General features: G+C 43.2%; 1 protein-coding gene across 1 annotated transcript in view; it reads right to left on the reverse strand.

Annotated features, from left to right (window-relative positions):
* Window positions 1–3540: 3540 nt before the first annotated feature.
* Window positions 3541–17700, reverse strand: part of OTOA (otoancorin) — a 116531-nt gene continuing 102371 nt past the window's right edge. Inside the window, exons 26-29 of the mRNA XM_063429484.1 lie at window positions 15654–15790; window positions 7500–7597; window positions 5965–6166; window positions 3541–3626 (exon numbers count right to left, since the gene is read on the reverse strand). Coding sequence (XP_063285554.1) covers window positions 3541–3626; window positions 5965–6166; window positions 7500–7597; window positions 15654–15790 — 523 coding nt within the window. The remainder of the gene's footprint in view (window positions 3627–5964; window positions 6167–7499; window positions 7598–15653; window positions 15791–17700) is intronic.

Below are 17700 nucleotides of genomic sequence, written 5' to 3' on the forward strand. Positions count from 1 at the left end.
CGTCATCTTTGTACTGTCTTATCTGTGGTAGACTAAACAGCAATACTAGTAGATTTTCCTCGGTGCTTCTGTGCCAATGTAAGTATTGCATCTTGAATCTGCAGTGTGATGTTTTTCTAATAAAGGCCTCAATTTAATATTTCTGGATAAGCTGTTCAAATTATTTAATATTTTGAAAAATATTTTTATATTGTAATATTTTGATATATTAGTATACAGTATTAGTATATATTAGTATACATAAAAAAAATAAATGTAAAATTTTATCCAAAAATATTAAATCATTTTAAAAGCTTATTCAGAAATATTAAATCGAGCCCAAAATTAGATGGTCTTTTCATTTTACGTAAAATAAAAATATGTAAAAAAACCATAAAACAATTGTGTAAAGTTATAAAAAATGTTACCATCATTTTTACAATGTAAATTTGGAATTGTTGTTAAAAATTATTGAAAGGTATCTGATTTTTTTTTAAGCCAAATACTCTGACATACTCTAAGAGGATACCAAGATGTATAAATAAATGTGACAGAATAGAATTCATTTATATGCAAATCAATATGTGTACACAACCAGTGAACACAATGAACTTAATGTGACATAATTGTTCTTATTAAAACAATGTATACGTTGCACAAGCATTCAACTAGTTTATTTATTGAATGAGTAATAGTTACATTGTTACTCAAGTCATTGTGCAGAAAGCCTTGCTGGTAGACACAAATACGCTTTTATATGGTGCCATCTGCTGGTGGGAGGTGAGTAATGCAACATATCTTTTTACATTTTCCAATAATATGTAGGTCAAGTCAACCAATACTTACTTCCAGGACTAGCTACCTACACTGTCTATTAACTGGCAATTAAAGTATATTCTCATGACTGATCAAGTGAATAAGGCAGCAGGATCTAGCTGGTAACTAATAGTTACTCTAGTTACATCGTCAAACATCGGAATAATAGGTTACATTCCTGGCAGGGCTAATTCTGCCTTTTATCATTCTGAGGTCAATATAAATTCATCAAATTAAATCATTGTTATTTTTTTATTTAAAAAGATACAGGTTAAACTGTGACTAATACAAGTTTTAAAAAAATGTTTTTGCCCTAAACAGGCTTATATAAAGTCAATCAAGTGTGATGCTCTTTATCTTCAATCTAATTTTTTTAAAAAGCAACAAATTTGATGCACGTGAGCATTAGGGAGTGTGCGAGGTCACATCTGGAATGCCTCTTGCATGTGCCCATGTCTTAGGTTGGAGAACCACACATTAATGGACGGCCTACGGGGTTTACACACCAAACAATTGGGCTAACTTGAACTGATTTGCAACATTTAGGGCAAAGCAACAAGTTGGAAAACCAGTTGAAACTGAGAATTTTTCCAGCGTAGATACTTTGACCTAAATTCTCCAGTTTAATATTTAAATGAATCTCCACCATAAGCAACAGAACTGGAGGAGAGTCTATTTTCACTTCTCTGGAAGTAACAATCCCTTGTTCCCTCAGTCCAGTGAACACGATTGAAGTGTTTACTGGGGTGAATAATGTTGCAGGGTTCAGTAACAAAACACACACACTTACCTCTGCTGTAATTCTGTGTTCACCTTAGGACACTTTGACACTCTGCCGCATTCTCCAACCAATAGGCGTGGCCTAGGACAGGGGTAGGCAACCTTTGGCACTCAAGATGTTTTGGACTACATCGTCCATAATGCTCTTACAGCCATAATGCATTGTGGGAGGTGTAGTCCACAACATCTGGAGTGCTGAATGTTTCCTACCCCTGGTCTAGGAGCACATACATGCCCAGGCTTTTCTATAGTAGTGTCGCAGGAATACCTATGTTGCTGGGGTTCATTTAATTTGCTTTGCAGACAAGGCATGTAAAGCAAAAAATAAATTAATAAAAAAAAAAATCTTAAATTGCACATTCCTCGGCTTACTTTTTGTTAGCTATCAGCATGTGCAGAAATCTCAGAAGTGATTCATGTTTAACGGAGGAAGAAACAAGGCGAACACATTTTTCATTTTTTTGACACATCTGTTGGTGGAGTGCAACTGTCAGTTTCACAATGAAAAACAGCTCTGTGACTCATGGGAAAATTATTATTATTATTATTATCATTATTATTATTTTAAAAGAATTGCATATTTCATAGTACCGTAATGTTGGTGGTGATGAAGCAAAATCTTTTTAAACATTTTCGTGCTGGCAGGTATCTCTGTTTGGTGTTGAAGATGCTAATCAGAACAGATGACCTTCGGTGGATGCCTACTGCCCGGGGATAGAAGGGAACACTGGAACCATGAGTTTTCTAGGACCCATCCACTATCCCATGTAAAGAATCAAGGGGGCCGCCTACTAGCAACATTCTTAGGGCTGCAGTATCCCCCAAGTACATAATACAGTTCTGGTCCCCCACTTTTTAATGTATTTGTCTACTATCTTTGCTGTGCTGGATCTCTATCTAGTGCACCCCCATCGTAAAGATCCTGGCAGTGATGCACAGTCCTTGCCTTCGCCAACAATCCGCACTGTTCAAATTCCCACGCATGTGCTGCACGCTGACATTAAGAAGAGCACATAGTAGGAATCTTGAGATCACAGCCGATGGACATGATAATCAGGTGGGCATTGTGGAATTATTGTGGTTATAAAAGGAAGTGAAACTTGTTTAAGCTCCACCCTTTGTCACTTATTGTCAAGCGCAGGAAGAATCGAAAAGACAAAGTGGATTCTTTGTCTTCCGCATTGGGGTGAAAAAGATCAAAAATGAAAAAAAAAGAAGACCTGATTCAGAGAGAGGGGAAGAAAAGGAATCTATTTAGTAAAAGTAAGCGTGGCATGACAGTGCCGCTTTAATCCTTCTCTGATGTTTATCTGCATATTATTCTTTGGTTTTTAGAAGGTATTAACTGGACTTCCTTCAAATTATGAATAATCAGTTGTTTAAACATTTCACACAGGACATATATGTGGATTTCTCCATTAGTAAACATACCAAATCCATTTCCGATTGCAATGGGTTCCTAACTTTCTTTAAATAACATTTACATTTAGTTCTAGGCAGGTTCCCAAACTCTGCTAGCCTGGTGGGTCCACAGCACACCAACCAAGGGTGAATTTCTAGTCACCAGGGCTCAATTGTCACTCACAAATGTCTAAAGGCGGGTGTAAATTTTTAAGACATGGTACTAAAAATGCTTTTACCTACATTTCCAGTATTGCTAATTTCCAGAATATCATGTCATATACATGTTTTGAATATCATGTCATATACAGTGCTGTATAGTAGACAACAAACGGAAAAGTTTTTATGATCTTAGTATGTTCACCGTGAAAGCTCTCATGATCCTAGTATGTGCACCGTGAAAGCTTTCATGATCTTGCATATTTTGTAACTTGAGAATTCACTTCTTAACCCAGGTATTCCAAACGGATAATTCTGATACCCGCATAATTATATTTTTCCATTCATTTGTACAAACAGCTGGAGAGTGAGCACTGCATTAGATTTAAAAATTATTTTTTTTATTTATGCTAAGATGCACCAAAGTTCATTAAAAATGAAATGACAAAAAAACAGATAAACGATCCGGTTGCCACATGACAGCATATCACCTGTTGAACAAAAGATGAGAATTAGAATATTTCCACATACATATATTAAAATGAAATAAATTAATAAAATAATTTTGATAAAGTTTAAAAAAAATAATAATAATTAAATAAAAGAATATAGCACCCCATCAGTAAAGACTTATAACTAGCACAACTCTTTACTTCGCTCCAGCAATGGTTCTCTCCTGACGTAGAAACAAATTTCTCTTCTAAAACTCTGGTTAGTCGTTTCAAATTACTGGCACTCTGCTTTACCCCCTTACTGTACCAAATCCAATGTGGGTGAAAATATATTGGCTGCATTCTAGCAGATGGTAATGATGGTTGAAGAAAGCTGTGGGCACATTTCAGGGATGTTACGTAGTCTGCCATACAAGCAGTCAATGCCCTAAAAGGAAAATACTTGATGTATCCAAATAACTGTATTTGCTGTAGGCATTATGCCCACATAAAGAATTACTTTTTTTTTTATATATTTTTTTTTCTTCAAAATTTAGCATTTTACAGAATATACATCAATCCGTGCAGTTATACTTGGAAAAATTATTATATATAAACCAAGACAATAAGTGCTAATAGTTCTAACAAACACAAACAAGGTCCATAAAGACATTATTATAATATCATGATGGCATTTTTGGGAGGCTGATTTCTGAAAATTAGGCTCTTTAATTATCCAAATAATCTGTGTTTTTAGTCATATCATATATATCTATGCTGTCACATCTACTGTTACTGACAAAAACAATATTTCTGTTTCTGCATTAATATTTAAAAATCTGAAATATTGTGGATACTGTATAATCTCTAAAATGTTTACCGCCTGTTTTTATAAAGACTGCACAAATAAAAAAAATATATTTATATCTGTGAAAATTTAGATTATTTTACGTTTTTCTCTCTTTTTGAACAGTTATCTATACACACCGTGGCTGTTAATCTGCTTACTACCAGCTTTAAAATAAACGTTAAACTATCTGTTAAATAAAAAATAATGAAGTAGTGGAGGAATTAAAGGGACACTCCAAAAATCATAACTCCTACAGCGTACTGTAGTGGTTATGGTGCATAAAGTGCCCCCCCTCCCCCTCCGCCAGTAGTCAAACCATTAAGTACAGTTAGACTTCTCAACTGCGGTCTGTCAGGTCTCCACTTCCACTACTTCAGACAGGGAGCCAGAAGCTCTTTGGCTTGGATAAGCCCAGTGGTGCATTGCTTAGCGCTAATTGGCATTAGCTGATGCTGTCAGCCAATAAGCCAGAGCTTAGCTAAGTTGAGCTAATAAAAGTTACTAAGCAGGAGCTTCTCGGTCTCTCTGTTGGAAGTAGCGAAGGCTGGGATTGCCGTTTGACAGATCCCTGGTGAGAAGTCAAAATGTTCTAAAATGGGTTGACTACTACACATTGCCCTCCTGGCACCATAGGTGCACTGTAGTGGTTATGGTGCTTTGAGTTTTCCTTTAAATTAAGGTTATAGGGTGCAGCCACTTTCTATTTTAACCAATTATGGGCGAAAATTTCAATTTACATTAAATTTAAAGTTTTATACAAAAAAAATAAGGAGGTGGAGGTATAGATTTACTTACTGTAGCAATTTTCGGGGTGAGGAGTACAGTGCAGCTTTGGGTTTAATAATTCAACGACTTTGCTTCACAGTCTTTAAGGAACAGTCCAAGTAACATAACCACTACAGCTGGAGTCAAACTGTTGAAGGAGCTTCTCTTAACTCCATTGAGGTAAGCTCTGTCGTGTAGGCCTGTTTCTTTGGCTGAGAGTGTCAGCTGGACAATCTCCCCCAGTGCAGGCCATCATGGCAGTAGTTAACTCAGTGCAGGAGTTTCCGGCTGCAAAGAAAGTGGCGGCGGAAGGTACCCAGCAGAACCCAGGTAAGTTGTCAAACTGTTCTTAACTAAATTGACTACTTTTTTCTTTGGTTTTTACTGTATGTATTGGAGCTGATGTGTACTATGGTCGTTGCTGCCGCCCAAGAGTAGTGGGAGTTTGAGCGTAGGACTTGTTTTTTGTATAAATTGACTACTTACCCTGGAATGGCATCATGGCACTCACTGCACCATAACCACTACAATGTGCTATAACTGGCTGTAGTGGTTATAGTGTTTGGCGTGTCTCTTTAATTTACCTAGAGCTGCACAATATGCTAATTTGTCCTCGTAACCATAATTATAATAATAGTCTAACGATTATTATACCTTTCAAAGGTTTTACATTATTTACTAAATATATTGAACATAGCTCCTCTTATGAACGCATTGCTTGAGAGGGGGAAACTAATGACAAATGCAGGAATCCTGGGATATTGGGGTGCATGTTCTACTTACTGTCTGAGACAGGGGAGGAGGTGAATACTATGGTAGAGCTGGGGGATGTGGTAGATTCTTTGTCTTTGCTGGTTGCTCTGACGCCATCTAGTGCCTGATCAAGGCTCTGCAGTTGTGTGGTATCAAGTTTGGCACGTTGTGAATCTGTAACCATGACACTATTCTCTGGTCCAAGGCTGGCAATTTGTTCTGGCGGCATTACCTTCAGGAATCAATTAGGTTAGCGAAGATTGCCAGCAATTTTATAAATGATTAGCTGAATACAATACCCCCATCAATGAAAATGTTGACAGGAAATTGAAAGGAGGGCTACACCTGCAGCTAAACATGCAAAAATGTTAATGGCATTCCACAATGACTGGCATGGGCATCATTTGAGGGTGCACATTTGTCAAAGGTAATCAGGATGGAGGAGGGATTAACTTTTTTTTTATTTTTTAAATAAATATATATATTTTTGTATTTACACCCAGCTCATATTCACAGACAAATTCCAACACACACAATACAATAAACCCCCTACACACACACACACACACACATTATGTACACCCTCTATCCACACATTCACACACATACAAAACAAATAGGACCTAGTCACACACACACAATACAAACAGACCTCCACATACATTATGCACAGTCTCTATTCACACATTTACATACACACAGAACAAACAGGACCTAGTCTCATACACACACACACATTATGTACACCCTCTATCCACACATTCACACACATACAGAACAAATAGGACCTAGTCACACACACACACACACACAATACAAACAAACCTCCACATACCTCACATACATTATGCACAGTCTCTATTCACACATTTACATACACACAGAACAAACAGGACCTAGTCTCATACACACACACACATTATGTACACCCTCTATCCACACATTCACACACATACAGAACAAATAGGACCTAGTCACACACACACACACACACACACAATACAAACAAACCTCCACATACCTCACATACATTATGCACAGTCTCTATCCACACATTTACATACACACAGAACAAACAGGACCTAGTCTCATACACACACACACACACACACACACGCTACTCTATGATCAGCCCCTTCCACATATACGTACTTATGACAAACTGTCCCTGTACACACTCTCACACTACACCATAAACATCCCACTCCAGACCAATACAGACTGTTCCTCCTAAACAGGGTCACCTGGGAGGTATGAGGAAACAAAAGACTAGGTTGTCTATAAATAGTCCAGCAGAGCTCTCGCGTATAACCCATGCAAGAGCATTTCAGTAGGGCTCAGTGCAAGGACTGGTCTAGAGGGGCACCAAACTCTAAGGCCCACTTTGAGGAAAGCATGTCTAATCCCTTTGAAGTGTGCAGCTTTGTTTCTGTAGTAGAGAAACACACATTCTGTCTTCTTTATTTCTACAGCTTCAGTTACTCTCAGAAGGAGTGAGCTTTAAATGTTCCCTTGAAGGACCACAGTCATTAAACATAAATAAAGCACGATTTCCAAACCATTACCTTAAACGTGTCGTCAAGTATATATTTAATCACAGCAGGTTGAATGTAAGGCATTAGCTCTGGTTGAAGCAATTTGAATTCTTCTTTGTTTAAACCAGCTAAAAAAGAGAATTATATGAAAAGGATACTTTAGTCAATGTTAGCGTCATCAGGATATTTGTCTACAAAGAAGACGATAAGAAGCAATTGGCAATGTAGAGCACCCATAATGAAAACCTATTTTTCTACTTAATTGTTTTTCACAATAGCCTTATGTCAATGCACATCCCAAGCCTCCTTAAATGAGTTTATTGTGCTAGTTTTTAGGAAAGTATTATAGTACACAACCTACATGGTGACATGGTATGTGGGCACCCCTGAGCCAGACAATGGGCACAGAATTATCTGTACAGCAAAGCTCAGTGACTTTTAACATAACAAAGGCATTGGATGCACCACATTTGTGTCCTACTAGATCAGTCCCCAATCTGATGTTCGTGTGCTATTTTGAATTTAATATTTAGAAGAACAACCACAGCTCAAAAGTAAATTAATAAACAATATAAAACCATAATAAACCTAGTTTAAAGAATGTATTTCCGAGTACTGATGCACTCAATGAGTAAAAAATATCAAGCCTGTTGCGGACCGTTTTGCTCAAAAGGGGATAAAACCCAGTTTAGGCGATAATCCCCTTTAGATAGACCAGCAGCTACTAGAAGCACCAACTTCCCGAACTCCCAAACTGTACGAATTCACCAACTCTCGAACAGCAGACACACGAGCCCTGGAAGCAGCCGAACAGGAAAAGCATACAATCCGCTTACACTCCTGGCAGTCGGCATACAGTCCCCTTTCCCCCAAGAAAGAGACACACTCCAGCTTCAGGGTTAAACAGCAACAACACTGATTTTATTAAAGACACGGAGGCTCATATTATGCATAACTCTTTCTTTATTTCCTCAGCAGCAAAGATAGAGGAATATAAATATTGTCAAAAATGAAAGAAAAAACTGTATAGGCATAACGGGTAGCCGATCACATGGTAGAGGAAGTGGCTATATAAGTCCTGTGTCTCCCACAATCCCCCTCTTTCTTTGCTGCTTCCTCAGACAGATAAGTGTTTTTTTGCTTCTCTCTGACTCAAATTTGATAATCGTTTACTTGTATGAGATTTCGTTGTATACTGATTTATGGCTGTACAGTTTTACCTGTTACCACTAGCGTTCCCCCTGGGACCCCTTAGTGCTTTTCTCCCTACCCGGGGATTCCTATAGCCTGCCTTTCCCTCCTCCTCGTGCTCCCGCACGGCTCCCGGCTCTGTGCTTTTGCCGCGACCGTTCTGTTGTCGGCCGCGGCTGCGCACGCATTCCTCCCCGCTCGCGGGCGGGCTCGGCGGGTCGGGTGCACGAGCCCCTTCCCCCGCCGGGTGCCCGGTCGCGTGCGCCTTCCCTCACGTGCGGCGGCCATCTTGGACGGACCTCGATCCTTCCCCTGTGCTGCCGTGCGGTCACCTTTGCTTTGCCGGGTCCCCTGGGAACGCTAGACGGTCTGTGTGTTTCGCTTTCTGTGGGTTACTCAACCCTTTGCTCTCCTTTATCCACCTTTGTGTCATTTAGCGGTTTATTTTCTTTAATTGCCCACTGCAGCTTTACATCATGCAGGATAGGGAGGATGGGCCTACAGGTCCCCCTGGGGATTTCCACTCAGACAGTGCTGAGGGTGCTATGGCCTCCCAGGAGTTTCAGGCCATGCTGGAAGCCACTATGGCCTCCTCCATTCAGAAGGCTATTGCCTCGACCATGGGAGCTGTTACTACTTCTTTTTCACAATCAATGCACTCCCTGGTTTTGCCTGCTCTGGCCTCCCCCGCCCCTACGGGTGTGGGGTCCCCCTCCCCTGCTCAGACTGTGCCTGGAGCCCGTAAGGCAAAGGCCAAGTCCAAACACGTCGGCTCCCACTCCTCGATGCAGGTTCTACCTGCCATGACTGACACGCTTGAGGCGGTCACAGATGGCGCGCACCCCACGCGCAAAAGAGCCCCTGGCCGGGCTAAAAAGGCTAGATTATGGAAACGGGCTAGAGCCCTTGATGATGGGTCGGATACCGACCGGAGTGTGGAGGAGGAATCCGACTATATGGAGTATGACTCCTTTGGTGATGATGATGTATCTGGCGAGGATTTGCCCCTTACGGGCGTTAACCCATCAGAGTCCTCCGCCAAGGCCCGGGGTCCAGTTTTAGGCCCCTCTGGGGATGACAAAACGATCCTTGATCCTCAGGGTAACCCCCTGTTCGACCCAGACGACCTGCGTCACCCCCGGTCCGCTGAATGGGTCCCCCCGGATCATATTGCCCAGTATGTGGCCAAACGTATCCGCACACCCCTTTCCAAAGAAGGCCGCAATAAACTACGGGCCGAATGCCCACGCCCTTCTCTCCCGGGCGCTGCGGGTAAAACCCCAGATATTGACCCACAGATTGCCCAGTTCCTGGGTAAGTCGGGCTGGAAGCCCAAAAAGGGTCTTGACAATTCCCTGAAGGGATGCCAGGACAAGATCCTGGATACACTGGGACCCCTCTCGAAGCTCTATGAGCTTCTGGATGCTGCTAAAGCTGGGGATTCAGTTTTGGACGTGGACGTGGCCATAGGTTGGGTCCAACGGGCCATATGCTTGCTGGGGAACGCCAATACGGCGATGTCTATGGAAAGGCGTAAGGCGATATTATTAAAAATCGACCCTAAACTGGCCACTATGACTGTGGCGGAACCTGACCCAACAGAAGAGGGTTTACTGTTTGGTACCTCCTTCGTTAAAGACATGGGGTCGTATGTCAAGACCTTCACGGCGATTGACAAGGCGCAGGCGAGCATGAAACGTGTGTTCGCGCCTAAGGTTTTCGGAGGGGCCGGGCGTAGCAGGAACCGTCCACCCGGCCGGGGTTTCCGAGGCGCATTCCGCGCTACCAGAGGTTCCTTTTTTCCCTCCCGGGGATTTCAGGACCAAAGGACCCCTCCCTTCTTCCCAGCCAGAGGTCGGGCTTGGGGCTCCAGATACCCCCGCAGTGGTACCACCAGCAGACGTCCTTACGGTGAGTACCCTTTCTTCCCCTCCCGTTCAGGTGGCAGGGAGGCTGGCTTTATTTTACCGAGAGTGGACGATGCTCACCTCGGATGCTTGGGTTCTGCAGTGTGTAAAGGGGTATCGACTAGATTTTGTTTCAGTGCCTGTCCAGTCTTATTCCCCCAGAGAACTGTCCCTTCCACGGGAACAAGACGAGGTCGGGGAGATGCTCTCCAAGGGCGCTATAGAGGAACTGCCGTTCGCCGCCAAAGGCTTTACGAGCAATCTGTTCCTGGTGCCCAAGAAAGGAGGCGGAGTTCGCCCTGTAATAAATCTTCGTCCCCTCAACGCCTTCCTGCGTTACCAACACTTCCAGATGGAAGGTATACACTGCCTCAGGGACCTTCTACGCCAGTCGGACTGGCTGGCCAAACTAGACCTGAAGGACGCTTACTTCACCGTCCCCATTGCTCTGGAATTCAGAGATTATCTCCATTTCACGTGGCACGGGCGGCGTTGGCGCTTCACCTGCCTGCCTTTCGGTCTCTCTTCGGCTACCTGGTGCTTCACCAAGCTTATGAAGCCTGTGGTGGCGTTCCTCCGTACCCGAGGGGTTCGCCTCATTGTTTACCTGGACGACATTCTGATTTTGTCCCAATCGAAGGAGGATCTCCTTCTACACCTGGAATGGACTACCGCCCTGCTACAGAAGTTGGGTTTTCTGATCAACTGGGACAAATCGGTCCTGGACCCCGCCCAGTCCATAGAGTTCCTGGGGTTCAGAGTGGACTCTGTCCAACAGTTCCTGTTTCTACCGAGTTCCAAGGTGAAGACCATTCAGAAGGAGATCCGAAGAGCTCTGCGTGTCGCAGACTTGTCCATCAGACAGCTGGCGAGAATAATTGGCCTTCTCGCGGCCTCTATTCAGGCGATCTTCCCGGGCCCGCTACACTACCGGGCCCTTCAACGACTCAAAGGGTCACACCTTCGGTCAGGTCATTCCTACGAGTCTCGGATACGCTTGGACGCAGAGTCCAGAGACGAGTTGGTGTGGTGGTTAGCACACATGGAGGCGTGGAATGGGAGAGCCATCTTCGGCTCCATCCCGGACGTAGTGATCGAATCCGATGCCAGCTTGCACGGCTGGGGTGCTCGTTGTGGCGACGTTTCCACAGGAGGCAGATGGTCCGACGTGGAGAAGTCGTTGCACATCAACTGCCTAGAACTCCTGGCTGGGGCTTTCGCGATCCGCAGCCTTACCCCAGGACGGGCGAATTGCTGCGTTCTCCTCAAGATGGACAACGTATCAGCGGTCCGCTACATAAACCACCTGGGGGGTACGAAGTCCAAGATGTTGGCAATTCTGGCGAAAGACTTCTGGCAATTCTGCCTCTTCAACAACGTTTCGGTAACAGCGGAACACATTCCGGGCCTAGACAATTCGGGAGCGGATTGGAATTCCAGACACTTAAGAGACTCTGGAGATTGGCGTCTACACACTTCGGTGTTCCAGAGCCTGGACATGTTGTGGGGAAAATTCCAGATGGATCTGTTCGCATCTCGACTGAACACTCAACTGCCGAAGTTCTTCAGTTGGAGGCCGGATCCGGCGGCGGTGGCGACCGATGCCTTCCTTCAAGAATGGCCGCGGGGTCTGCTATACGCATTTCCTCCATTCAACATGATAGCGCGCACGATCTCGAAACTGGTTCGCCACGACTGTTGTGTAGCGCTAATCACCCCACTTTGGAGATCTCGACCATGGTTTCCCCGCTTGATGGAGTTGTCGATCGATTATCCTCGGCTGATTCCAATCTTCCAGAACCTCCTTCTAGACCCGGATGGGAACCCACACGGGCTAGTATTACAACACCAGCTACCCCTGATAGCGTGGTTCCTTTCAGGGGACCTTGGATTGTCCCAGACATTCCGCAGACAACTCTCCTACTCCTCGATAACGCCTGGGCCCCATGCACACGAACTGCCTATCGAACTTCATGGAGATCGTGGTCTGGTTGGTGCATGGAACGGGCAGTGGATCCCGTATCTGCCCCTCTACCTTTGATCCTGGAATTCCTCACGTCCCTGTTTGACTCAGGCAAGGCGTACCGCACGATTAACCTCTCCCGCTCGGCTATCTCGGCCGGACACAGGGGTTTGGATGGTTCCCCTGTCGGCAGACATCCTTTTGTATGTCGTCTTCTCAAGGGTATCCGCCTTGCTCGTCCTCCTCGGCCTCGCTTCTCTGCCTTTTGGGACGTTAACGTGATGTTGCAGTTCCTCTCCTCATGGTACCCTAATCAGGAGCTGGCTTTGAAACGACTGTCATCCAAGTTGGTAATGTTGCTCTGTTTGATCTCTTGTAAGAGGGTATCTGACGTCAGGGCCATGGATTGGGACGCCGTTGCATTCACCCCTGAAGGTGTTACTTTTGATATATCCAGGAGGACTAAGTCTGCATCCAAGTCTTTTTCGTATCCCAGGTTTTCCGGCTGTCCGGCGCTCTGTCCGGTGGATTGCCTCAGAGTTTACCTGGATGTCACGAGTTCCCTTCGCTCCGCCGATCTACACGATTTGTTCATATCTTTCAAGTCGCCTCATCGACAGGTTTCTACACCTACCCTGGTACGTTGGATACGTGAACTGTTATCCTCTGCGGGTATAGACACCTCTGTGTTTACGCCCCATTCTGTACGAGGAGCGATGGCTTCTAAAGCCTCCTCAGTCGGGTGTTGTCTGGAGGATATTATGCGGGCGGCAGATTGGTCCAGAGAATCGACTTTTAGAGACTTCTATTTCAGACCTATTGAACACATCGCATCTCGAGTAGTTGCACAGCTTTGAACTTGCATAATATGAGCCTCCGTGTCTTTAATAAAATTCCCAGATTTTACTAGTAACATGACGTAAAGTCATGATTTTATTAAAGACACGGAGGCGAGTATTATTCCCTCCCGCCCTCCCGGTGTGGAATGGGGATACGAGATGCTTGAGACTCTACGGGTTTTTTGTTGTTCAATTGGGTATGTATTGATTATATGTGTTTATTTATATGATTGGATGGTTTGGTACGTCTTACTATGTTTACTAATTATTTATCTTTTGTATTTCAGAATCCAGTTTATTGTTTGTGACTCCTTACAATGCTGTTTGGTAAGTCTACAGTTTTGAGTCTGGAAATTACCATATTTCTCTGTCTTTTTTAGCTTGATGTTGTCGCATTGTTCCTGTTTCCTGTGCTGATCAAGTAGGACATCGTTCTTCTTACCTGGTCTTCGGTTTTCGCAAGAAAGAGGGGGATTGTGGGAGACACAGGACTTATATAGCCACTTCCTCTACCATGTGATCGGCTACCCGTTATGCCTATACAGTTTTTTCTTTCATTTTTGACAATATTTATATTCCTCTATCTTTGCTGCTGAGGAAATAAAGAAAGAGTTATGCATAATACTCGCCTCCGTGTCTTTAATAAAATCATGACTTTACGTCATGTTACTAGTAAAATCTGGGAATTTATTCACACACAGGCTTATATGAGATTCTCCCATGCAAGGGAGGGGTTTACAATACACCAATCCAGTTTAAGGTACAACCCACACATCTCCTCCCTCTAACTTATCTGTTAACACAATTAACGTGGACATAGTTTTACCCAAGTTTCGGATGTACCCTAAATACTTGGGGTACATCCACAAATCCAGTATCTCCAGATAGCCCTAGTATGGAGGAACAACATACGTTAAAATCAGCCCATTCGGATAAAGGGTTCGGGAGTTATGGGACTTTAAAGTATTGACCGACCGCATGGGTAAAGTATCCGAAAACAGTTCCATGCATTTTGGCCCTGCGGTCGGTCACAGACAAGGGAATGCAAACAGACGAATTGCCTGGGTTATGGAGCCCCTAGTTCGTGGGGTTCTTTCTACCGAACGGCGGGCCGTTCGGTAGTTCCCATACGAACTTCTGGAGGTATGGAAGTCTCAGCGGTGTTTGCCTAGTCGAGTGTCCGATTTTAGTTCCAGACACTCGACGGCGAAACACCGCTCTTCGGGAGTTTAAGATGGCCGCCGCCACGTGTTCGTTTCCCGAATGGCGGCCACCCAGAGGACAAAGACCACACTACACTGATTGCCAATTACCCGTTTGCAACATTGTTGCAAACGGTAATTGGAGGCACACTTATTCCTGGGTGGTCTGGTTGTTCGGTAGTTTCACTCAGTACAATGAATGGAGTGATTCTACCGAACAATCAGATGAATGCTGCATACATATAACCCAGGTTAACTGAACACATAAATACATACATGATATTAAAGGATTAAAGGCAGTATTACTATAATATGCTCCACAGTCTTAAAGGTACAGTATCCCAAAAAGTCCCAATAGGTCTACGGATGGCCCTTAAAGGCCCAGTAGCAGTAATATAAACTATTACATGCCCAAATATAGTTTTTACAGTGCAATATGTCCAGGGGCCATAGTTGCAGGGCAGGAGGCTAGCAACCAGGCTTCTCCAGTTCACAGTGGCGAAGTTGGTTTCGCCACAAAGCCTCAGTTGCGATATTCACTAACAAGGTCCAAACTACTTCTAGGGACATATTGTCAACTCAAGAACTGTCTATGCCGCAACACACACGCTTTCAATAACATACAAGCAATGAAAACAACATTGGTTAAAAAGCTAACATTGAACTCTGGTACAGTGGATTATGGGTTCTTTTTATGGTGATGTACAACAGTTCATTATAAGGCAGCTCAATAAACTAGTCTAGCTGACTGTGTAGTGCAAACTGTTGAAGAAGTTAGCGTACTGGTCTGTAACTGTTTTGCGTGGTTCACTATAGGCCCCTTCGTTCCACTAAATGGGGATCTTAACACTACAATATATAATGATGTCTTAATTGTGTACTTCCACATTTTCAGAAATTAGGTACATATTTTTTCAGGGACGCTAATATTCCCTTTCTTGGTACATATAAATACAGGTTATATGCAGATCTGGGTTAGTGGTTCAAATGTCTCATAGGCATGGAAGAACTCTGCCTTGTACACCTAGGAGTATCTGGGATGGCAATCCAACTTTGGGAAATCCGCCATTTATTTGCGTTACCTGCAATGTAGCCAATATCTTGTAAAATATAGGAGGTCCACGTCTCGGGTTTTCCATAAACCATCTCTGCTTTCTTTTTAAATTCCTGCAGAATGTTTGGACTGCAAGGCAGGGATCCGATCCTTGAGATAACAGCTCTAATAAAGAACAGATCACAGAATGTCACACTAATTAGCATTGCAGAATACAATGTATCTGTTTATTTACACCAAAGACTTGACAGCAATTGGACATGCCTGGAACTAAGGCAATGATAGCTGAACTTAGATATTTTTGCAATGCTTGTAACTCATAAAGGCCCAAGTAACTCAGAAAAATAAGCACATTAAAAGCATGTTTAGAGTTAGATAAATATTGCTATGGTTTCACTTTAACATATTATTCTTACTAAGTAGCCCTAATATCATCATTTTAGCCAACATATACTCCTAAAAACATGTGATTCATACTAATTACTATTAATGTTTCAAATCAAACATTGCAAAGTTACTGAGATGATGTATCATATTATCTAGTAACTATGTCCTAGTTAATTAGTTATCAAATATGTTAAATATTAGAACCTAGATATTGCTTATAAACTGATCAGCCACAACTTTAAACCTAAAACATGTAGGTCCCCCTTGTGTTGCCAAAACCGCTCTGCTGCATTGAGGCATGGACTCCACAAGAATTCTGAATATGTCCTGGGGTATCTGGCACCAAGACATTAGCAGCAGAACCTTTAACTCCTGCAAGTTGTGAGGTGGAATCTACACTGATCAGATTTGTTGTTCCAGCACATCCCACAGAGGCTCAATCAACTGAGATCCTTTGGAATTTTGAGGCCAAGACAATACTTTGAACTCTTTGTCATGTTCCACAAACCACTTCTGAACCATTTTTGCAGTGTGGCAGGATGCATTATCCTTCTGAAAGAGGCAACTGCCATCAGGAAATACCATTGTCACGAAGGGGTATACATGGTCTGCAACAATCTCTAGGTTGGTGGTACTTGTCAAAGTAACATCCATATGAATGCCAGGACCAAAAGTTTCCCAGCAGATCATTGCCACTAACATTACATTGCCTCCGCCTTCTGCCTATAATGCATCCTGCTGTCATCCCTACCCCAGGTAAAAGACACGCACACACCTGGCCATCCACCTGATGTAAAAATAAACATGATTCATCAGACCAGGCAACCTTCTTTCATTGCTACATGGTCAAGTTCTGATGCTCGTGTCCCCATTGAAGGTGCTTTCGGTGGTGGACATGGGTCATCATGTGCACTCTGACCGGTCTGTGGCTACACAGCCCCATACATAGCAACCTGCAATGAACTATGTGTACTGACACCTTTCTATCATGGCCAGCATTAGATTTTTCACCAATTGAAATACACTTTCTATTCTGTGTGATCAGACTAGACAGGCTAGCTATCGCTCCCCACGTGCATCAATGAGTCTTGGGGGCCCATGATTTTAAAGCTGGTTCACCAGTTGTCCTTCTTTGCACCACTTTTGATAGGTACTAACCATTGCATGGTGGGAACACCACTAAAGACTTGCCATTTTAGAAATACCCAGCGATCTAGCCATCACTTTTTGGCCCTTCTCAAAGTCACTCAGATCGTTTCACTTGCTCACTTTTCCTGCTTCCAAAACATGAAATTCAAGAACTGACCGTTCACTTGCTGTCCAATATATCCCACCCCTTGACAGGTACCATTGTAACAATATAATCAATGTTATTCACTTTACCTTTACACTTTAAGATGATAATTTATTTCTTCTTCATATTTAGATTCATGTCACTAAAATATCAATATGACTTCCAGATCTGAAATATTCCTGTTGTTTAGGACAAATAGCCCTTATAGGAACACCAGTGAGCTGTAGTGTTTATGGTGCCAAAAGTGCCATGGCACTCGCCATGGTAAGGAGTGAAATGGTTTTAGAATGGTTTGATTAGTTTCCTGGGGCCCACTGCATGACACTCTCTTTGTTTTCATTGCTTGCTATGGAGAAGTAGAAAGCACCCTTGAGCTAAGGACTACAATGCTGGG

Source organism: Pelobates fuscus, chromosome 8 (assembly GCF_036172605.1).
Source record: "Pelobates fuscus isolate aPelFus1 chromosome 8, aPelFus1.pri, whole genome shotgun sequence".
Taxonomy (NCBI): domain Eukaryota; kingdom Metazoa; phylum Chordata; class Amphibia; order Anura; family Pelobatidae; genus Pelobates; species Pelobates fuscus.